Source organism: Anas platyrhynchos, chromosome 14, assembly GCF_047663525.1.
Source record: "Anas platyrhynchos isolate ZD024472 breed Pekin duck chromosome 14, IASCAAS_PekinDuck_T2T, whole genome shotgun sequence".
In the NCBI taxonomy this organism is placed as follows: Eukaryota; Metazoa; Chordata; class Aves; order Anseriformes; family Anatidae; genus Anas; species Anas platyrhynchos.
The window spans coordinates 7,040,449-7,063,654 of NC_092600.1; the positions used below are offsets into that span (position 1 = coordinate 7,040,449).

General features: G+C 57.5%; 1 protein-coding gene across 6 annotated transcripts in view; it reads left to right on the top strand.

The window, feature by feature from the left end:
• The first annotated feature begins 1,283 nt into the window (after positions 1-1,283).
• The window catches only part of LARP1 (La ribonucleoprotein 1, translational regulator), a 43,153-nt gene continuing 21,230 nt past the window's right edge, over positions 1,284-23,206 (top strand). The window contains exons 1-2 of one of the 6 annotated variants that reach the window (XM_072023324.1): positions 1,284-1,830; positions 16,618-16,644. In XM_072023324.1, the coding sequence (XP_071879425.1) occupies positions 1,413-1,830; positions 16,618-16,644 (445 nt within the window). In that variant the 5' untranslated portion in view covers positions 1,284-1,412. Of the gene's footprint in view, positions 1,831-2,489; positions 2,744-2,791; positions 2,935-5,904; positions 6,013-16,617; positions 16,645-21,326; positions 21,352-23,206 lie in introns of those variants that run through there. The other 5 variants (XM_038186506.2, XM_072023326.1, XM_072023328.1 and 2 more) reach the window with 5 other exon arrangements.

Consider the following 23,206-nt stretch of genomic DNA (forward strand, 5'->3'; position numbering starts at 1 on the left):
GTCGGAAAGAAGAGGCTGGGGCAAGGCTTGTTGTCAACCAAAGCGTCACCGAGAGGCACCGTGAATCAGGTCTTGCTACACGATAACAGCAGCAGCGCAAGTTTGACATCACGCCTTGCTTTTTGTGGGGGGGTAATTTGTGTGTACGCAGGATTTGGCCTCCCTGCCCGGCCTGCTCTAAGTATTAAGGGACGAGGACTTGAGGACATCAGAGACAATCACGACCGAGCAACATTCCGTCCGCGGGAGATTAATCAGGCATTTTAACCTCCTCAAATGAAAGTGTGCAGGTTTTGCTGGGTACAAAAGCCAGTCCTTTAATCTCCTTCCATGAAACACATTGCATTCCCCAATCATCTTTGTAGTCCTTGCTCCATTTCATCATCCCTGAATGTGGATAACCACAATTACACACACTGCTCCAGAGGAAGGTTCATCAGTGCCGGCTGTAATGGGATAAAGAGCTTCTGATGCACTCGAGGCTCACGCTTGCCTTTTTCATGTCTTTTGACGTGGCGCAGTCAGCCTATGACAGGGACCAAGCCACTCTCCCCCGGTCACCCTCACCAACCGGTCTTTCTCATGGTCACATTGAACCCTCCTGGGCCAGGCGCTGTCCTCACAGACCTCTGCCTTGTAACCTCTCCCTGACGGCCCCACAACCCGCTCCCATCCCACGCTGGGCCCCGTGTCACCGTGCGGGGTGCAGCCAGGAGCGCACCCCTCTTGTGGTGTCAGGTGCGGAGCCCCCATCCCAGAGACCCCTCTTATGCTGTCAGGTGTGTTGTCCCATCCTAGAGACCCCTCTTATGGTGTCAGGCGCGGATCCCCATCCTAGAGACCCCTCTTATGGTATCAGGCGTGGAACCCCATCCTTGAGACCCCCCCTCTTCATCCTTCCTCCTCACCCTCCCCCCCAACACCCTCACCACCAGCAGCCCCCATTTTAGGGCCGGGCACCCCCAACCCACGGTGGGCGACCCCTTCCCACCTCCCCCAGCCCCACAGCAGACACCTTCAGGTCCCTACCTCAACCCCCCCACACCCCAAAAAGGCCCCTTTAAGCTCCCCCCTCCCGCCCCCAGCCGTTGCATCAGGCACGTGCGCGCGGCCGGCCCCGCGGGGGCGCGCCCCGCCCCTCTCCCCGCCCCTCCCCTCCCTTTCCCTTTAGCCGCCGGGCGGGCGCGCGCGCGCGCTCTCGGGCACGCGGAGGCCGGGCCGGGGCGGCGCGGTGCGCGCCCCCGCGGCTTAGTCGCGTGGTCCCCGCGCGGCTCCATATTGCTGCGGCCGGCCGGGTAAAGGGGGGGGGGGGGGGAGGGAAAAGAGAGAGAAAAAAACCGGGTAACAGCAGCGGGAGCAGCAGCAGCGCTCGGGGGCGCGTTCAGGGGAGTTCCCCCCGCGGGGGCGCGCAGATGGCGACGCAGGTGGAGGCGCTGCTGCCCGGCGCCCCGCTGCTGCCCGCCGAGGAGCGCGCCCTGGTGCTGAAGCCGCCGCAGGACGGCGGCCGGGAGAAGGGCGAGCAGCAGCAGCAGCAGCCCCAAACCCAAACCCAAACCCAAGCCCAGCCCATGGGCCCCGACGGCGGCCCCGCGGCTCCGCGGCCGCCCAGCGCCAAGCAGCAGAAGGAGGAGAGCAACAACCAGGAGAAGGAGAGCCTGCTGCGGGGCGCCGAGCCCGAGGAAGGAGCCGAGCCCCCCGGGGGAGGAGGAGGAGGAGGAGGAGGAGGAGGAGCGGGGGGGCGCAGGGAGTTCATCGAGGCCCCCCCGCCCAAGGTGAACCCCTGGACCAAGAACGCCGCCGCGCTGGCGGTCAACGGGCAGTCGCCTCCAGGTAGGGGATTTGGGGGTTAGATGAGATTTAGGTTTTTTTTTGGGGGGGTGGAGGGGTATGGAAAGGGGGGGGGTTGCAGCGCCGACCGCGCCCCGGCCGGCCGCGCCATGCGGCACAGCGTGGGGCCGGCCCCGCCGCGGCCTCCGGGGGGAAAGGGGGCGGCGGAGGGAAAGGGGGGAGAAAGCGTGTGTGTGTGGGGGGAAATAGGGGGCTCAGGGGGAGAACCGAGGGGTCGGGGAGGATGCCATGGGTTGGATTTTGGGGGTGCCCGGCGGGGTTGGGGCCGGGCACGCGGCGGCGGCGGCCTCCCCTTCCCAGCATTCCGCCGCCGCGCAGGCAACGTGGTTGCTGCCCCGGCTGGCGGCGAGCATGTGATTCCCCGGGAGCGCGGCCTCCTCCTCCTCCTCTTCCTCCTCTTCCTCATCCTCACCCCCCTCCTCTACCCTCACACCCCCCCCTTCCCATAGGGGGGCTCCCCGCCCGGCCCTCCCCACGTGCGCGGCTCCTTTCTCTGCCCACCCGCCCCCTCCTCCTCCTCCTTTTTATCCCCCCCCTTTCCCCTTCCTCCTTTTTTTTTTTTTTTTTTTCTCTCCTCCCGGTATTGTGGGGGCCGGGCGCTGCCTCCCAGCCTCCAGCAGGATCCCCCCCCCCCCCCCTCGGGGAGCCTTCCTCCCATTTCCACGGCCTCCCCGAGCCCCAGCAGCAGGGCCCTGGCGCGGGGCTGGGATTGCAGAACTCCATTTTCCTCCACGGGCGTCGCCTCCACCACCGCCGCCTCCATCGCTCGCCCCTGCTGAAATCGCCGCTGTTTGAAGCAGGGCGGCGAGCCTGAAGTTTGCACTTTTTAATTCTCCTCGGCCTCCCCGCCAGGCTGCCAGCCAGATCTGACATCAGGCTCCCCGCCGTGGTGGTGGTGTGTGTGTGTGGGGGGGTTATTTTTTTATTTATTATTTATTTTTTGCAAGAGCGGCGTGCGGGGCTCGGCCGCGCTGATTCATCGGGAGGGGATCGATCCCCGCCGGGCGCTCAGCGCGGCTCGGGGCGGCTTCCAGCCGGAAAGCTGTCGGCGTAATGGTGGCGAGGAGGAGAAGTTCGGTGTGCCAGGTAAAGGGCTGGGTTTGTCGCCGGCCTGGTGCGCCGTGACACGCAGCTGGCCGCATCGCTCCTTTGTGTGGGAGCCGGGCCCCGCCGCGCTCCCTGGAAATCAACCCGAAGCTGTAGGGACACAAGAAAAGGTCCCTCAAAATCCCGTGCAGGCGGCTGCAGGCCCTTCGGAGGTCAGGGCTTTGGGGCGTAAGCCGGCACTGTGGTGGCTTTGTGGTCCTCCAGGTGATTTTTGTTGTGGTAGGGTGAGGGGCTGATCCCGCAGCGCACGGGGTTTTGTTGGGCCCGGCCTGATTGTGCCGCTGTTCCCGGAGGTGTTTAAATAATGGAATTGGTTTTGCGACGCTTGGCAGCAGTGCCCCAGACACTGCCGCTCGGCTCTCCCGCACTCGGGGCATTGTTTCTTCGGCCGCCTGCTTCGTTAGCAGAGGAGAAGATGTGTCAGGCGAGCACAGCTGGCTCGCTCCCACGAGAGGCAGGGTAACGTAGTGGCCTTTTACCCAAGTGCCCCCTTGGAGGGTTTGTGGGCCCTTGCCATGTCTGTGCTGCTTTGGGCGGAGGGTTTCTGACAGCAGATATTTGTAGAAAGAGACTCGAACGTGAGTTTGTGCAGGAGATGTGCTGGTGAGGTGAGCTCTGGTCTTGCAGTGACCTCCAGGAGATCGCCCAAGAAAAGTGACTTTGCTGTATGCTTGAAACGCGTTGGGTGCTCATAAATTGTGGAAGGGCATTACTGAATGGTTTTGGTTTTTAAGCATCGCATGGAGAACCGTGGGTTGCGATCTCAGCACTCCCAGTGCAGTGCTTGTGTGCCAAGATCCAAAATATTTCCAACCCTGGTCCTGCCAGGGGTAGCGAGGAGACCTAGGAGCCAGCGAGTGTCAGGTCAGCTCTGTAAAGATGCGGAGATCCCTCTGTGACTAGTTTTACAGGCTTGGAAAGGCCTAATTTTTTTATAATGATTGTATTAATCATAGGCCTGTAGAGCAGATTCAATGGACGAGGCATGCTCCTGAAGGTGTTCACCCCATGTGTGTTGGAAGTGGTGCTTGTAAAAGTGAAGGGATGGAGCTCTGCCACAGATAAAACAGCCGCGTTCAAGATCATCCCGAGCTTCTGCTGCCCGTGTCTGAACACAGATGTGGAAAAGCTTGGAAGTCCATGGGATTGTGCAGGTTTCTGAGCCGCTTGACTCCCTGCTGCTGAATGCCACCGGGGAAGGTTGGCTGCACGACGGGGGCTGATGCTGGGGAGCTGTCTGGATTCGGTGGGCCAGGCTTGATCCTCGGAGTTGGGTGGCTCGCGTACCAAGTCTTGGGGTACACCGAGGGCTGGCAGCGAGGTCTGCGGTGGGAAGTTGGAGTTAACCTTCCTGCGTGCTCAGGGAGGTGGACTGCTGAAGCGAAGCCTCTCCTCGCTGCTTAGCCCCTCCTCCCAAAAGCACGGCAGCGTGGCGTTAAGTGGAGCAACCATTAGGTCGGGTTAGGCAGCAGCGATACTGCTGATGCTGGAAGCTCGGGCGCTGGCAGAGAGGCGCACCAGGAAAGCTCCCTGGTGCTCGGCAAGGTGCGCGCCGCCTTGGTGAGCTTGGGGTGGGAAGGGGGGGATCCTTAGAGCTGGACACGTGGACATGGCACACAGGAACATGACCGAAGTGGCAAGGCTTGCGTTAGCACATACTGCTCACGAGGGACGCTGACAGGGCTGGTGATGACTCCTCATTTTTGCTCGCCGATGATCAGGTAGCGAGGGCTGTGTGACCGTCCCCTGGCTGAGCGTTCCCTTATCACATAAAGCAGCCAGAGCCCGACGTGCGAAGGCAGGACGGCAGGGAGGGTGCGCGCAGTAGCGAAGGAAGCCTTTTCTGACAAAAACAGCTTTGTGCTTTTGGCTATAAACCAAACTTGAAATATTTTCTCCAAATCCTTCTATAGAGGAGGAGAAGTGTGGCTTGCAGTTGAGACAGCTCGACCTTCTGGAACATTTTGTGCTCCTCCGTTGTGCCCAGCACCAGCGCTGGCGGTGACGCAAGCGTTGGTGCAGGCAGGTGTTAACAGCACCCCGTTTTGAAAACCTTCTGGATTTCTTTCAAGAAACGTTGCATCAAGGCACTTGGCACTTAATTTTTAAAGCCGTTTCACATCTTGGAAGGAAGAACACCCAGGTTTTAATGGCTGGCACCGCCAGCTCTGGCTGCGCTGACTTCTATGCAGTTTCTCCTCCTGGTTGCAGAGGCTCTGCCGTGAGAAAGCAGCAGCCGGTATCTCCTGGTGGAGGTGCAGGAGGTGCTCTAGCTTCTTGAAGAGAGTTTGTTGCCTGCCATTTGGCAGATGCACGGGGAGGATAAGCAGCGCCTTGCGGAGGGCACACCTCGGTTCCTAGCAGCAGGCACCGGGGGTGAGCTGACTTCAGAGAGCGCCTGGTGGTTTATGGCTGGTACTGAGGAGAGGGCAGGGAAAGAACGATCCGGGAGCTTCTCACCCCTCGCTGACTAACTCCCCAAAGGGCTTTCCTTGAAACCAGCCTCCAGTATAGGAGATAAGCTGTATGGGAAGCTTGTTTTACCCCTGGCATTTCTTCACATTCGGAGCAGACACGCACATCTGCCTGCCTGGGTATCCAGCAGGGCAGAGCTGCACACACCTATTTCCAAAGTGTTGGGCAATTCTTGCTCTGTCGTGGCACGTAATTGTGGAGCTCTTGGGGCTGTTGGTTGCAACAGAACTGCTATCGCAGCAGGAGTCCTCCCCCCGTCGCCCCCAAGTTTCCTCTCTGCCATACGGTTTTGTTCCGATCCCGCAACTCGCCTTTGAGTAACGCTTCCCGTTTCAGTGGGGAGCACGAGGGCAGCTGGAACTCCCTGCTCCCAAAACGTGAAGGAAGGTTGGTGCTTTCCCTCCCCCGCGTGCCTTTGCCCTTCAGCTTCGTGCTGGACCTTTGCCCTGTTGTGCACTGTTTGTTTCGGGAAGGCTGGGGAGCGCGGCGCGGCTGCTGGAGAGCTGACTCATGGGCTGTGGTTGCTGGGATTTGGAGCTTTTTTTCTACCTGGACCTCTGTTTCCCGACTGCCAGCCACGAGGTATCGCCGGGTGATCCTCACCAGCCTTCTTTCACCCCCACCGCCCTTCCTTTAGGGGTTTTATTGCCTGTGATACCACGGGGGGGTTGTGCTGGGATCGCAGCTGGGATCGTGGGGCTGGGCGGAGGGAGGGCGAATCGGGTGCAAAAAGGGCTGGGAATCGGGGCGCCGGGCTGCAGTGCTCTGCTCTGGCTTCCAAATTATGACACCTGATCCTTTCACTACGCTCAAATAGTGTGAAATTGTCCTCAGGGGAATGCCAAATGCCGGCTTGGATAGAGTTAGGTTTCTCCTTGCATGCTTGAAACTACTCTGTAAGGAATCTCCGATCCCACCTCAGCAGTAGCTCGTTTGGCTAAATAAGGAACGGGCGTTTGAGTAGAAAGCCGTGCTCTCTAGACCAGATTAGATATTGTAATCCTTACAGTTACCGCAGCTGCAAACAGCAAGCGTTAAAAATATAATCACCTTAATGAAAACCTAAATACACTTGCACACTGCCGGAGGATTGCGGTGTCCTTTGTGACCATGCAGCTCTCGGAGGAGCCCTGCTCCCAGCTCAGCAACCAGGTAAACCGAGGTGCAGCTGCCTCGCTCGCTGTGGGGCTCGTAGATAACCAGGGGCAGAGCTGGGAAGGCTTTTTGCTCTGCCCTCCCGGTCTGATTGGGAGTGGTGAGCTTTGTTCCTTCCCAGCCATGCTGCACGTTTCCATTATGGCCTTTGAAATGTTATTTATCTGGTCGTTTTGGCACTGGAGCCTGAACTGATGCACTACCGGCAGCTTAAATCTGTGTGCTGTGCGGTCTCCAGAGTGGCCAGCTCTGCTTTTGCTGCTGTCTTCAGTCCCAAACTTGTTCTGTAGGGCCTAGACCTTGTCACGTGGGGTTGGGAGATTTTTCTCTGGGCACTGAAATAAAAGTGGCTGATGCGAAACTCCAGTAGCAAGTGGTCGAACTGCGTGGCTTCAGGTAGGAGGAGAGAAAGGAAGGCTTCTTAGAAGTCAGCGCGGTGTTACAAGAACCTAGCGCAGCGGTTTGTGTATTTAGGCAATGCTGGTTGGTGACCAGAACAAATGGGAACCGAATTTGCCCTTGAATAAATCAATTATCGGGGCTGTTTGTGGGAAGAGTCCCGGGTCAGGGTCAGGCTGGGGTGGCTGGAAGGGGCGCACAGGGGGTGCTGCAGCAGCGAGTGCGACCTGGCGCGAGGCGTTTGGAACAAAGCGGGTTTGGTGGCAGCTTTACTGCTGCACAAGACATACGGTTTTTTGGGAAGGGTTGTGGAAAGCGTGGCCAAGTACAGTGTCACCGTGTTTCCAAACATAGGCTCATCCTGTAACCGCAGGTTCCCAGAAAGCCCTCCTGCCTGACCTTCCTCTATCAGGGCACGTGTTTGTACAGCGCTGCTGGGGGGCTCCTGGGGGCAGGGCGTGTTGCCTTTGCCCAGCAAATCGGCACTGGGCACGGGGTCGCTCTGCCAAACCCAGGATCCCAGCGGGCTGCTGATGGAATCGCGGAAGCCGTCCCCAGCGCCCAGCTCAGGTGTGAAGCTCGCTGTGGGTTTTGCTGGGGTCAGGAGCTCTCCGGGCAGCATTAACGCTCCGTGCACTCGAGGACGTTTCTCCGTGACTTGCACAGGGAGGGAGGAAGGGCTGTGAGTTGCTGGACTAATGCCTGCATTAACAGTGCTTTACCTTCAGCGTCCTTCTGGGGCAAAGCTGACTTAGGAGCAGCCGCTTGCCTCGATGCTTTTGGGGTCGTAGCACCGTGCGGGAACACGTGGCAAGTGGTGCTTCCTGGCGGGTGCGAGGGTTTTTTTTTTGGTGTTGTGTTTTGAGCCAGCCTATTTCTTTCCATGGTCACAAGTCGGAAGGACTGGCGGAGATCTCAGCTGCAGATAGCCTGGTGCTGACGGGCTGTGGGAGGTGACAGTGGCAGCCCTGGGTCAGCTGGGAGCTGCCGTTTGTTTCGGAGATGGCCGAGCCCTGGCTGAGCCTCTGACGAGGCCCAGGAGCAGAGTCCCTGCCCCAGGAGGGCGATCGGGGAGGAGAAGCATCTCTGCTGCTCCACAGCAATTTTTTTTTTCAAATTTTTTTTTTTGGTGCAGAGAGCCCTTGGTGGCGATGACAGCACTAGCCAGGGAGGTCCTTGGGGCACCTGGAAGAGCCGTGGGGCTCAGATGGAGCTCACCAACATCACTCACATCCTCGCCACGCCAGCAGCGACAGGAGAGCTGGGCAGGGAGGGTGGAAACGCGCAGCGAGAGGGCTCGGCACACACGTGCTCTGTGCCGGTGCCGATCCAAATCCACAGACCTGAGCCCATCCCCAGCTTTGTCAGCCACAGGGGCACAGCCCCGAGGGTCTCTGCAGGGCAGGGGGCTCGGAGGAAGCAGCATTGGTGTCCCCAGCACGGTGCCGAGCGCGTTGTTCCAGCCGAGCGGCGGCGGCGCTCCCGCAGAGTGACTCTGCAGTCTGCAGGGCATGGCTGCATGGCGGGGAGCAGCAGGAGCAGCAGCAGCCCCTCTGGCAGCAGGCGGCAGGGCACGGGGACGGCTCGCTTCTCCTCCTCCTTTCCCAACACCCTTTGGGTTGGGTTTTTTTCTCCCCCCACTCGCTGGTCGGTCGGGTGATAGGTGGAGAGAACGGGGTGTGTGGGGGGGGTCAGGGTTAGATTCGGGAGGTAGGAGTCGGTCTGAACCGCTGAGAAAAGAGGTGAGTTTTTCCTGCCTGAAGTATGCGGGGAAACGAGTATCAGATTGGAAAAGCCACAAAAATGAGGGGAGGGGAAGGGAGGGGAGGCTTCGGGCGGTGGGAAAGGGAGAGGAAGGTGCGTGGGGAGGAGGACCGGAGAGGTTTGGGGGTGGTGCCGGACCTGCCCGCTAACTCGGAGGTGCCGGATGGGGGGTATGGTGTTAAATCCCTCCAGCTGGCTTGTTCGCAACATCTTTTCAGCCTGCTTCCTTCCTCCTCCTCCTAACCCTGCCTCTGTAAGAGCCTGGTTAGGGAGCAAATGAGCGATTACTGATGTGCCGAATGTTGGTTACCAAACTGCCTGGGTTGCACGCTTACAGATGAAAGAGGCTGGTGAACAAATGGAATCGAATTTATAATTAAGCAAGATTTAATGATTGATAAGCCAATGCTCGCGTTATGCTACAGGAAATTAGTTTCTTCAGATTCTTCAAGGTCAGATCTTCCATTTTTTTTGTACGGAATGTCGCAAAAGCGGCGCTGAATTTATTCCTGCAAGGCCGTTCAGATTCTCATTACAAGGATTTTCTACCTTTTGCTGGAGCCCTGGTGGATATTTGTGCAGTCAGCACAGTGCAGGAACAAGGTCCGTTTCTGTCAACCCCCCAAACCCACTGAGCAAGCCTCCTGAAAATAAAGACCCTAATACCAAATTCCTGCGTGCCTGTGGATGGCAATGCCCTTGGTCTCGTCTAGCACAGGGAGAGATTTAAAGGGGTGACCAAGGTACTCGGCTGTGTCTGGGTGCCGACAGGCGGCCACAAAGGAGAAAACAGAGCAAAGGAAGTGTGAGGATTGATACCGGTACACACTGACCCAGAGAAATGTGGAAAAATGAATCCTAAAAATGCTGCTAGGAGGTTTTGCTCTGACTGGAAGAGAAGCGATAGGGTGTTTGTGCTGGAGATCCCACCCAGTAGGACAGGAAGCGAATCACGGAGGTGGCTCCGCCATGTGCTCGGATGACAAAGCATGAGGTTTTCCTGGCTGTAATCACGTTAAATTGCAGCTTCCAATTCCCTGCTAAACCTTGAAAGCTCGGGGGAGTACCTAATGGGATCTGATGCGGCTGGGTGCGCGGGAAGCCACTGCACAGGGTCTTGCACTGAGCTGAGCAAAAGGGGGACTGGTTCCTTTTGGCTTCCCAATCCCAAGTGAACTGTTACGCTGCTGTTTTTTTTTGTTGGTGGTGGTGTTTTTTATTTTTATTTTTTCAAATCAGAGGATGGTGGATGTGACACTTGCACTCTGAGCAGGGAGGAATTTGATGCAGGTGACCCTCGTCTTTAAAGCATAGAATTAAACCTGGAAGCACAACTTTGAAGAAGATGTGGAAGGGACGTACCAGATTACGGCAGCCAGCACTTGGCGTTGACATCTACATTAAGCTAATTAACAGCAGAGAAGTGGAACCAAGGAAGGACAGAGGTGGAGGGTGATCAGGAAAGCTCTGAGTTTAATTAAAACCAACCAGGTAGCCTGGACCGGAGCGGGGAATGTCTCAAATAGGCTGTGAGCCTGAGGATTTCTAATTCTGTTAAGGATTTTAATTGTTGTCTTTACTGTGCTGCCTCCTGCACCCTATAGACCCCTTGCTTGACCCTCTACCTGCAGCACTGAGGTGAGAGCCTTGGATTTCAGTCCTGGGGCTTTCATGGGGACTTATGGCATCCCTGCCTGGTGTCATGGGCATATCTCTGATACTGGGGCTGTTGGGGGATGAATTTCTGGCTACCGTTTGCCCACTGGGGTGGGAGAGAGATTCTCCTACTCCGTGGGGAGAAGGATGTGCCTCGCTCACCATTTATTGCGCTGTCCTTAGGCAAAACTTTGCTGTTGTGTGTTGGAGCACTGCCTGCCCTCGTGTGCACGCAGAGCGAGCAGCAGGGCAGTATGCAACAAGCCTGTCATAGGGAGACCCCATCCTCTATCAGTCGCCATAGGGTGGGATCCAGCTGGCTTCTGGGCTGCACCAAAATGGCTCCTGTAGCTCAACAAGAGTCTCTTCAAACACCTTAATTCTGCCTGGTCATGCCTGAAACTTCACTGCCCGTTCAACATCCAGTAGCTTCAAGAACAATTTGGGGAAGGTGACTCTGCCTGTGCCGGACCCAGGCTGGTGTAGGCTCCTTCTGGGCTGATCTGGAGGGCTGGAGGCTTCCAGCAGTGTCACTTCAGGCTTACAGGTGATTAAGGGCCACAAAGCAGAGAGCTGGGTCACCGGCTGCTTCATGGGAACGGTAATCAGACTTCTCTTTTGCTCCTTCCCTGAAGGTGCCACCTGCTTTCTCCACGGCTCCTTGTCTGATGCGTGAATGGAGGGGTTGGAGCTGTAAGCACCGTGCTGCTTACCCGTTTGGGGAGTGGGGAGAAGGGGTTAATGGCAGGGAACATCAGTGTTTGTTCTCTCCAGTACAAGCACTGATAAGTGGATGGGAGAAAAAACAGCCGTGACCTTACAGTTATTTTCTGTGTGTCTGCGCAGATGTGAGCGGTGGGTCCGCGGGGCTGTTTGTTTGGAGAGCTCTCGTTTTCTGTGGTCAGGCTGACCAGGCACATTCCTCCGAACCCCTCTGGCATCGCTGACACCTGGCGAGGAGACCTGGGCCCATCTTTTGAGCAGGTCCCCAAAAGGTGCTTTGGCCGGGTCCCACCAGTGGCTGTGCTCGGGTCCGTGCTGCACGGCATCAGTCGGCTCCTCTCCCCTGCAGTCAGGAAAAGGCTTACAATCACCAATTCAGCGGGGTTCATCGTGTGATTCAAAAGCTAGGGAGCTCTCTCAGATAATAATGCTCTCATTTTGCAGCAGGGGACTTCTTCAGGGGGTGTTCCCCTTGCAGCTCGGCGAGGCTGGAGCTCTCCGTCCCTTTCCAAGCACACGAAGTTAGCTGGGGAGTCCCAGGTGAGCTCCACCAAGGCCACAGTCATTTCTGCACTGAAAACCCATTGCAGTTTGTGGGAGATCAGTGTCAGAGCTCACCCTGCCTGCAGCTCATCAGCCTCAGCACAGGCAACTGGGGCATCCCCAGGTAGTGGCCCATCTGTGAGAGAAGGAACTGAGCCTCTGCTCTGGATGGAGATCAGAAAACACTTCAGAGGGTCTAACAGCCTGGTCTAACCCTTACAAAGAAGGAATTTGGGAGCTGACAAGTGCTTCTGCATTTTTTTTCCCTCCCATCTTTTTCTTGAACTGACCTTTGAGGTGCCTTTGGGCCTGACCGCCGTTGGTGTGCAAGACCTTTTATCTGGGTTGCATCTTCCACCCAGCTCCAGCTTCTGCTTCCCTTTGCGGGGGTGAGGAGCCTCCTCCTTCCTGGCGTTGTTAGGAGGTGCTGGAGCTGGCAGCGGGGCAGGGTGGGGAAGAGCAGGACCCTCCCCGAGCAGGCTCAGCAGGTAAGGAAGGAGGGGAGCAGGAAGCGAGATCTCAGCAGGGACCTAATTGGCCTTGCTAATCTCTGGGCTTTGGGTTTCTTGCTTTGCTGCTTTTTCCTAGCAGACCTCGCCCCCTTCCCTGCCGCTTTGAAGTGGCCGGTAACTGTCTCAGGAACCTGTGTGGGCACCGTGTGGGCCTGTGAGGGGACGCCAGGGGGTGGGATCCGAGCTGAGAAGTCGCCTGGGGATGGAGAAGAGATTGAAGGAACGCCGGTCTCTGCAGCAGATGCTGGACTGCGTAATTGGGACCTCTTCCCTACCAGTGCTGTTAGCATCAGGAGGATTGCCTGTGTAGCCAGAGGAGCAGAAGTGAAATTTCCCCACCGGGTGGAAGCTCTGGTCTGGGGGAGATGCCCCCAGTGGTCCTGCCGTCCACCAGCATTTCCCTGCCCCGTCCCTCTCCTGGGCAGCCAGTGCAGCCTCTGAGCCATCGCGACCAAGCTCTGGTCACAGCTCTGCTGCCGAGTCCCTGTGTGACCTTGGAGAGGTCATTTTTGTGCTCGCATCCCAGTCTTTCGTCTGCAAACCATGAGGGGTGAGTTAGTTACAACTTCCATGGTCTGAAGCCGGGACAAATCAGCCGGTGCCTTTCTATAGCTGGGAAGAAGCGGTGAAGGACGCGGGCTGCCCAGCTGCTCGTGGTGAGACAGAGGCAGCAGGGATGGATCCTGTGTCCTGCTGGGAATGACTGAGGACCCTGCTGTGGTGGCACGAAGTGCTGGGGCTTTCCTGGGGTGCATGGGGCTGGTCCTCAGGCTGCAGCCATGGCTGTGGCTTGGGTGGCGGAGCAGGGGGGAGGCTCTGAAGGAGCTGAGGGTGTCTGAATTGAGCACTCGGGCATATCTGGAGAGTAGGGGCTTGGGGGGTGCAGCAGGAGGAGATGTGGGCTCCTAAATAATGGGCTAGCCTGCCTGGAGCTGTCCCAGATACCTGGATGGTGGCAGTGGGCAGTTAGCCCCCAGGGAGGGGGTTTGTGTGTGCACGCAGCAGCGTCTCTCTGTAAATGCCCCAGTTTAACACACGGTCTCCTCCTCTGTTTAAAAATACCACCAGGCAAAAACCGCGATGCCGTATTCCCCCCTCCAACCCCCTGCGCACCTAAAATAGGAAGGACTGTCCTCAATTCGGTTACGTTTCTTGGGCTTCCAGCGCTGCAGCTCTGGGTGGTGGTGTTCAGAGCCGGTACCCCCGTGTCGTGCCCGCGCCCTGGTGTGCGGGTGCTGCACGGGATGCTCAGCGCCCTCCCAAACATCCTGCCGGCTGCCACGCATCCTTGACCTCTTCCTGCTCTCGCTTTTCCTCTACCCCCTGTGCCGATAGCAGGGAGAGGCACGAAACTTGGTTTCCCCCGAGATGCAGGCGGCGAGGGTAACGCATGGAGCTGAGCGGGATGTTCACGTGCCGGGGAAACACCTGGCTTGGCGGAGGTGGGCACTGTGACAGAGATCTCCACTGCCTGCTGGAATTATAATCCTCCTGCTGAGGCATCAGCTCTCGGCCTTCCTGGTTGTGTTTTTTTTTTTTTTTGGGCCCAGGGTGAGAAACGAAAGAGCCTGCCTGCGAGAAGGGGAAGGAAACGTGAGACCACAGGGCCCGAGTTCTCTCGCATCGCGATAGCGGCGCCGTCTTGCCCCTTCCCGTTGGGTTGCCTGGGGATGGTTTGGTGTTGAGCTGGCACGGCGAGGCTGGGCGTAGCGGGGAGCTGTGGGGTAGCAGGGGCAAAGCTGCCTCCCCTGTGTGGGGAAACCTCCATCGAGTGGTGTGGGGCTGCTCCAGAGCATCATCCCCTGGCCTGTGGTAGGGCGCCTGCCTTGGGAGCCTTGGAGGGAAGCGGGTGGGGAAGCGCTGCGGGAGAAATCCTTGGGGCTGGTGGGTTTCAACACTGAGGCTTTGCTTGAGCAAAAAGCTGTGTGGTCAGTGTGTTTGGGTCCTGTGTGCTTCATCTGTAACCTTCAGGGACTGAACGGGGCAGGCAGCTTTGGTTCTGAAGCCTCAATGGAGCCCTTTTAACACACAGCCCCAGTGAGCTGTCTGTGGCCTGTCGGCCACACGTGTTTGTGCCTCCTTCCCCCCCCCTCCGTGGCTTTTCTGGGGAAGAAAGCGCTGCCCGATTTAGGCTTCTCTTGGGCACACCAGGTGCTGCCTCTAATTGGCAGGCTAATTTCTAATCTAGTCACTTGTGCTTGCAGGGAAGGAGGCGTCCCAAAGGGATGTCGTGCCTGGCAGTCCCTGCCGAGCCCTGCCTTGTGCGCATCCTCCGAGCACCTCTGTGTTTCAGAAAAGCGAGTCCCAGGGACAGATTGCTCCGTGCTCCTTCCCTGCAGGGCGAGGAGCTGCGTGTGGATTTAGACCTTCCCCAACCACTGGTGTGATGAGTTGGGTGGGCTCAGCTCAGCTTCCCCCGGCCATGAGGGCTGGAGGACACGCGAGCCCCGTTCCTCAATGGGGGTCATGCTGGCACCTCTGGGGGAGAACACGAGCTTTATCCACCCCTGGGCAGCACGCGTGGCCCCTCGTTTTTTAGTGGCATAAGGCACTGAGGTGTTCCCACCCCTTCTTGAGTTGTGATGGCTGGGTGAGCCTTGGTGTCCTTGAGCCCAGGGTTTGGCTGCAAGCTGAGCAGCGCCCACTTTGCCTTGGGGTGGTGGCACAGCTGGTAGGGAATGTCCCAAGGGGACCTGGCAGCAGTTGTGGCTTCTGGAAGGGGCATCCTGGGCCTCTCGTGGGCTCTGCAGTGTCTGGCCAGGCTGAAGGTGCCTCTGGTGAAGAGTTGGTGGGCCGGGCTGCCGGGAACGCAGGCTGGAGAGCTGCGTCTGGCAGGGCCGCACCGAGGGGATCGTGTGCCAAGACCTGCAGTCGCTGGCTGGCACAGAGGAGTTCCTCCCCTCAACCAGTGTTTTTCAGTATTATTTTCTCAATTGTTAATCTTTTTGGTGGTACCCAGTGCCGCCAGCTGACCCAGGCGGGTGGGATGTGCGGTAACCACCACTTCCATCCCGGTCCTCCTCGGAGAACTCGGCTGGGAGCAGGGAAATAGAGAAATGGCCTCTGCTTTGGGACCTGATGCTGGAGCACAGGGTGTTCCTCCTGGTTGTTGTGGGAGCCCTGAGCTCATCAGCAGTCCTCACAGAAGCGCAAACTGTTGGGATGTGCCTGGCTGAAGCGCTGTGGGAGGGCTGCAGCAGCACCTGCAGTCTGCACGGGCTCCAGCCTGGTGCTTGGAGGCTTTTCTGGACCCTTTGGCATTTACCCAAGCATGGCCACGAGCCCTCTGCACGATGACAGAGGGATTTTTGATTCTTTTTGCCACTTGCTTCCGCTGCTCCCAAGTGGGATGGAAGCATCCCTGCCTGAGGACGCCTTGAACTGTGCTTTTTGGGGGCAGAGAAGCAGCAGCTTGCGGCTGGGGGTGTGTTTCGGCTGCTTCTGCATTGGCTGAGCCCTGGCCAGAAAGCAGCGCCCTGCCAGGGGGAGTCCTTGCTGCAACTGCTGTGACTTTCCAGCTGAATGTGTGTTTTGGGCCGCTGATAAGCTGGAGCCAGGGGCCTGCCCCCTGTCCTAGGAGGACCTTGGCTTGCTGGCAGCCTCCCTTCCCCCTATTCTTCCGAGTTCCTTGAAGAAAATATAACGTATTGCTCCCAAAAATATGCTGTTTTCGTAGCTTCTTAGGAAGCCTCTATCCACAGGGTTTCTCCACGCGTGGTGCCTGCCCTGCCTGCATCTCCAGAGAATGGATCTTACCTCTGATCCTCCCCAGCTGTTCAGTACACGTTGTCCTTCCAGTGACAAATAGGCTCCATTAGGAGACTACTTTTTTGTGTGTGCTTCTAACTGGGAATTTCCCCGGGGTGGGAGGGGTGAGTAGGCTGTTATTTCGGGACCTGAACCCATCCAGATCCCAGTACCTCTGCTCCAAGGGCTGTGCTTGCTGAGAGCCATCTGAAATAGGAAGGCCATTGCCCAGGGCCATGTGTGATGCTCCCCTGGCACCCTGGGGGTGCTGAGGTGGGTGCCAGCTCTGGATTTGGCTGCCCCCTGCTCTCCCCTGGCTGGTCACAGCATTGTGCTCTGTGCAGGTCTCCGTTTGGTAACGCTGGGCAGGGGGCTGTCACCAGCTAGGTCGTGGTGTGGGACTTTGGACATCTCCCGAGCTTTTTATTCCTCACTAGAAGCCAACACAGAAGGTTATTAATGAGAGCAATACACTCAAGTAAACACTAACTTCTTCAAAATCTTTCTCGCAACAAGTGGTTGAATTGAGGTGGGTTCCAAGCAGATTGATATTTAACTTGGGATACTAAGAAAATACTTCCTCTGTTTAGCTAAAGCAAACAAATCAAGAGAGGAGGGACCTTTTAAATGTGATTTGCACTCCAGCTGCAACCAATACTGATATTTTCTTTTTTTTTTTCTTTTGCAGATATATTTCCAGCTGACGGCCAGTCTGGTATGTATTAATTAAAAATGGAGTTCTTCAGTCCTCCCTCTCCTCTGCCTTTCCTGCATTTCTCTTTCTGCAGAGTCAGCATTAACCAAATGTAGATGACTGGTAGAGAAATATGCAACAGATGTTATTTAAAAAAAAAAGAAAGGGGGGGGGGGAACCTACAATTTTGTTATTTCTGTATGGCAAGTGGCATCTTCATGCTTTCTTGTAGTGATGGTCTCGGGCTCTTCCTCCAGGCTGATACCATTGTGGTGCCAGGACTGACAGTGGGGTTTTTGTTTTACCCAGTGATAGCACTGGGGCAGACGCTGTGATCCCAGGAGCTGTGGTGCCTTTTGGATGTCCCATAGCAAAGGCACTGGGAGTCGGGGCAGTTTGTGAAGTGGCCTTGTGCGACCACGGTCGCATCACCGTGTCCACCTCCTGCCCACATTTCAGGCTTTGCAGTGGGATCCCGTTTTCCAAGTTCCCAGCAATAGCGGGAGGATAAATGGCTGCTGATGGTGAAGCTCTGCATGATCGGGGTTTGGAAGTACAGAAATCAGCTCCGTTGCCTTAAAGCTGGTTTCAGTTTAAAAAAAAAAAAAAAAAAAAAAAAAAAACCACTATTTTTGAGGGGTCTGGTGTGTCATCAGAGACAACTTGGTTCATGAACTGCACAGAGGGTTGGAAGTTGTGCACGTGGATTTGTTTCCAGAGCTGGCTAACGGGGCCGTCACACACAACTAGATCCCCTGGAGCTGCTGAAGATGCCTCTCTGGGTTTCAGAAAAGTTTAAAAACGCTTGGGTTGCTTTTCACAATTTTAATCACTTTCAGAACATGCTTGAAAGTGAAATATTAAGTACGGTGCAGAAGGAGGAAAGGGGTATATCCACGCATTAAGTACAGCAGGTCTGAAGCCAGGACGCAGCAATGACTGCACGGAAAAATTCCCATGGCTTAGAGGTTTTTTCCTCCCTCCCCTCGTAAGATGCTTTCCTCCGCCCTGCCTTCATCGGTTGTTGTGCTCTGCCTGCCCGTGCTGCAGACTCAGATGGCCTTTGGCTGGCACCTCTCCATGCTCTGCAGCTGCTGGGGACCTTCACAGCTGGCTCTGGGGTGGAGCCCAGGCGTGCGGCTGCGGCCGGCGATAGCGTGTGGCGTGGGTTGTGTGTCAGGAGGGTCGCAGAAAACATTGCCCGCAGAGCCGGGGGGGCACCCCTCTGTATTTTTAAGTAGATAAATGGAAGCTGAAGCAGGATTTCTCTTAATGATAGCTTTAACACTGCACAGTTCTTTCTCATTTCTTCTTGAGAGCAGCCTTAAAGCTGGTGCTGCGCCGCTTCTTGCCGTGCGCCCTGGGAGCCCCGATGGCTCCACACACAGCCCTGTGGATACACCGAGGGCAGGGTGGTGCTGCCAGCAGGGTGCTCCCGGATCAGAATCTGGTGTCCTTTAGCCCAAGGAAGCATTTTAGCACAGTGACTGAAGGTGCTGGGTTGTGGTAAAAGGGTTGGGACCTGCACGGGCCAGGAGCCTGAGCTGAAGCACCAGCCATTTTGTAGGCACGGCAGCAGCAGCGTGCCCCAGAGCGTGCGGCTGCTTGTTGGTGTGAGGCTGCTGGAGGCGTTGTGCCCTCAGCCTGGTGTCACGGGCAAGCACAATGGAGGTGGAAAGGGAGCAGCGTTTGCATCCTGGTTACCTAACAGCGTTTGGAAATGAAGCTGCTCCCTCGGAGAGAGTACCAGGGGCCTGCCTCGTGTCTGGCACAGCCGTTCCCAGGCCTCTCCCACGCTCAGCAGCCAGGCTCCAGTTGCTTTTCAGAAGAAGCCACTTGAGACCTCGTGATCCAGAGTTGAGGTGAACCTTGGAGAGATCTCAGCACCCTTGAGAAACGCGTGCTGGGCTCGTTGGTGTGTTGGCAAAGCAGGAGGAAAGGCTTCCTCCCACTCGGGCTCCCCACTTCTGCTGTCAGAGGAGGGCCTTGAGGATGTCTCCGCTCTGTGGATGTGTCAGCCGTGAACATCTAACCCCCCACGAGGCTGCCCACCTCTCAGGCCGTGTTGTGCAGGAGGTGTTGAAGTTTGCTGCCTGCTGTTCAACGAAGAACTTCTGCTTGCTCTGAGCACACCTACCAGCTTCATGCGATGCTCCCGCTGCCGATTTGTCAGGGGATGCCTTCCTGACATCGCTGCAATCAGCACATCTCCCTCAGCAGTGGAGAACCCCAGCCTTTTTGGTCACACCTCCTAAGGGCTGCTTCTGCTCAATTGAATTCCTCTCCTCTGTACACCCGTAACACTGCTGTGCCCTTGTTGAAATGCAGAGACCAGACCTGACTGCGGGGTTCGGTTTCATACAGCAGCAAGTGATGCTCTTTGTCTCATTTTTACTACTCCTGATGATTTTTTTTTGGTCGTCTCCATCCTGAGCTGATCACTGGAGAGCTGTCAGCAGGGCCTGATCCACCTTCCCTGAGTTATAAACGCCACTTTGAATTGAATGCTCTTGAAGCTCTTTCATAAAGAGATGTGGGTGATGCTCCCGCTGCAAGGAAGCGGTTTTTAGTCCTTTATAAAGAAAAGGAGGGGAGACGGATCTCTAAATTAGCACAGAAAGTGCTGTGCTGCGCTCCCTTCTGTGGCCGGCTGCTCTCAGCTTCCTTTGGGAAGGCTCGCTCTGATTAAGGGCTTTTTGCTCTTTTTACTTTTTTTGTGCCTTGAGAAAGGAGAGGCAGCCGCCTGCAGCGCTGGAATCGCCTGGATGGGCGAGCGTAGTTTGTGTAGCAGGATGCACGGGGCTGTGAGCCCTGGAAAGAAATAGTGTTTGTTACAGCAGGTTACTGAGAGGCTTGGATTGCGCTGCCTTTGGCTTGAGGTGGGGGCTCGAGTGAGGGTGTTTTATTCTGTGCCTGGAGAGCGTGCCCTGAAATTGGCTCAGCTGATTTCTGGAGAAACACTGCTTAGAGGGAGACTTAGGTCTGGCCTCCCCAAATCTCAGTGTTTGCCGTTCCTGGTCCAACCACCCCAGGACAACTGCTTTCCCCTGCCCCCAGAGACGGGGCTGTGTTTCTGCCTGGTGGTGCCATTGTCATCCTGGTCCCTCAATATGAACTGCTGCTGTTACACGGATTCGGGGAGGCAGATCTGCGGCTGGTTTGATGCAGGCTTCAAGCACAAGGTCTGGTGGCTGCTTTGTGAGTGCCCGGTGCCCAAGGGAGGCGGCTGGTCCCGCAGGGAGGGCTCTGCAGGAGCAGGGCTGGGCAGAGGAATCACAGCAAGGAAAGACTTAAGAGCGATGTTATTTGGATTACCTCAGTCTCCTTTCTAAAAACGCGGCCTCTGGATCTCCTCTTGGAGGTGACAGCTCCTCCAGAGGTGTGCTTTGTGTCAAGTTTGCACCTTTTCCTTGCGCGACCCCCTCTCCTCCCTGGGCTGCTGCCTGCGGTGGGAACCGGGCGGTCCCTGCTGCAAGGGGGCTGGCGGCAGCGCCCGGCTCTCGCTCCCTGTCTGATCCCTGTTAAATATTTACAGTGAGACGTACCAGATGCTTCTGAGGAAGGCTTTTTGTCAGCTTCCAAGTCCTCGGTCGCAGCTGCGGCGAGGCTGACGGCCATTAAAGGGCTTGCATCTGTGCGGGGCTGCGGCACGGTGACCTCGTGCTGCTCGCGCCGCGGGCCCCGCCGCTTGTGCTGTCTCATCGGCTGCAGCGGGCTGCGGGTGGAGAACACCCCTCTGCGGATGACAAGAGATTAATGATGTCTGGTCCTCGGGCTTTTTTTTCTTTGAAGCTCCTCCACTGCAGCGGGAGGGGGAGCGGGCGCTGCTCTCGCAGGACCGGCCTTTTGTTGCCGCGCACCTTTCTTCTGGGGCTGGCTCTGCATGGAAACATCACACGCCTGACCCCCGCACGGCTGCTTCTGCCCCCCTTTTTGTTCCAGGCACGGCCGTGTCTGCCTCCTTGGCTTCCACAGAAGGAGGAACAGGCTGCTCCAAGCGAGGCAGAGCTCCTGCTGCCAGCTCCGAGCATCGCCACCCAGGGCTGGATGCCCCGCTTCTCCTTGCTGCCAGCCCAGCAGCTGCAGCCTTTCTGCCCAGTGCCCCCCCCTCCCCATGCTGGTCACACACTGGTCAGCTTCCCGGCATACCTCCTGCTTTCAAGATAAGCTCCAGGACCTTGGGCTGGGCCCTGTTTGCTGCTCTTGCTGCTTATCAGCTCTCGGCCGCTGACAAGGTGACCTGCAGCACCAAGGACCGGGCGGGAGGGAAGGGCTCCCCAACCCGTGCCGTGCTTTGGGATGGCACCGCTGGGACCCACAGCACATCTGTGTGTGTCTGTGTGTGTCTGCGTGACCACGTGCACCCCGCATCACTCGTGTGCTGAGCACCCCGGCCCTGGTGCCAGGACCCGGCTGGATGCGGGGCTTGCAGCGCGCCGCGGAGGTCGGCTCCTCGGGAGGGGCGGCCTCGCTGGGTCATCGTTTTTCAAACTAAATATAGTTGCCTGCGCTTTCATAAGGCTGGGATTTTTGCGTCACGTGATTTGTCTTATCCCTCCTGGCCGGCAGTCAGTCAGAGTAGGGGATCTTGTGTCTGAATGGGTAATAATTAACTGTTAACTAGCTTTTCATTAGGGGCTGGCAGAACAGGCAGAGCGGTGCTGCGGAGGGAAGCAGGAGCGGAGGAAACCCCTCTGGGTCTGTCCTGGAGGGTGGAGGCCGGTGCCGGTAGGACACCCCCCTTTAATTTGCAAATCAGCAGCCCCCAAAGGTGGGTGGGTTGGTTTTTCTTGTGCCTTTTACGAGGAGTCGGAGTCCTGCCGTGTCCTGCGTGTCTGTCCTTGCCGTCCTGTACTTCCTGCTCGTCGCCCCTCCCTCTCCCCAGCCGCTGATTTTTTTTTTTCAGGTCACGATCTATCAGCTGGGCTCCGGGCTGCCCTGGAGGAGAGCCTGACCCCCAGCTCCTCCATGACTTGGCTCCTCTGCCTGCCCTCATTCTCCCCCGGGCCCCTGCGGCCTCGTCTCGGTGCTGAGCGCTCCGCGGCGTCCTCCCCTCCCCGCCCCGCCGCGGAGGTGCCCTTGCTGTGCCTCGGCGCCCCGAGCAGCAGCAGCTGAAGCCACTCGCCTCTTTTCTCAGGGCTCGGCCTCTGCAGCCCCAGCCTGCCCCTGACGGACGTCCACAGGTTGCAGGACCCGTGTGGCATCTGCTGCGGGCGCCGCCGGCTTTCCCAGCCCTCTCCATTAACTGTTTAATCCGCCGGGGAGCGTTTGCAGATGTCCTCGGAGGCATGGGGGTGGCTGGCGTCACTCTCCTGCGGGATGACAGGGGAATTGCTGGCTCTGTGCTCTGCCGGCCAGGGACGTGCCTGTGCCAGGGAAGCCGGGTCAGGCACTGGGGCTGGAGCTGTGTGGTAGTGTGGGCGCTGCTCCCCTCGCCCAGGGACAGCGAGGTGGCTCCGTATTGCGCCCTGGTTGTGAGATGGGCATCCCTGGCTGAGTCCCCACCGCAGTTTGGAAGCCACCAGCTCCCAAACTCCCCCAGTTCTTGCAGCAAAGACCATGGGAGAAGTCAGCTTTCTGTAGAAAACTTAGGAATTTCTTGTTGTCTCCTCCTGTGCGACCCAGGGATCGGTGCAGGGCGTGCGCGTTTGTCGTCGGTAGTGAAAGTTTCCTAGAAATCCTCTTGGGGGAAGGACGTCACTTGAAAAAGTGGTTGAAAGATGTCACTTGCCCTTAAGATGGTTCATTTGCTACCTTTAATAGCAGTCAGCTGTGCCAGGAAAAATCCACGCTGTCCTCAGTGGTGCTGTTCCCGGTGGCGTTTTCCTTACCCGCTCCTTCCTGATGGCTGCGAGCAGCAGGGCTCCTGCCCTGAGCTGGAGGGCTGCGGGAGAGGTTTGGGCAGCGCCGGTAAATCCACCCCGGTCCTGGAAGCAAACTGTAGTAAGACGCTGTGGATGTGTGCGTGCAGGAGCTTGTAGCTCAGTTACAGGCATCAGCCAAGGGATGCAAGATGTTGTGGAGCTGGGAACGCAGCTCCAGTGCCATGGTCCCAGCCCGGCGCTTTGGCTCCGTCCCGCTGCCTCCCATCACCCTGCCCTCAGCCTGCCCCTCTGCATCTCCCTGGGGCCAGCCCCCATGCTCCGGGATCCTGCTTTAGGACACGCAGGTAGGAGTGTTGCCGTGCTCTCTGCAGCGCTGTCAGATGCCCTTTTTGAAGTTATTTTTAGCCAGTGATCTTTGCAGCCGTCGCAGAGCTTCCATTGCGGAGAAGTGTAGGCAGCTCCTCGCTTCCTTCCCTGTGACAGCAGGGCTTGCGAGGTGGAGCTGGCTGCCGAGGAGCTGCAGAAAATTGCTGGGAAGGCTTTGAGCCGTGGTGCCTGCAGCTTGTCTGGCTCCTGCTGAATGTGCTTCCCACGTGCTTTGTGGGATCCTGCTCCGCTCTGCAGTTTGATGTCTTTTTGCTTGATCCTTGCCCGTTGCACAGCAGCTTTTCTTCCACGTGCGAGAAGCTTCCCAGTTGCAGGGCTGTTGAAATTATCCCTCCTAGCATCTGGCCCTGGCCGTGAAGGTGTGCTGGGAG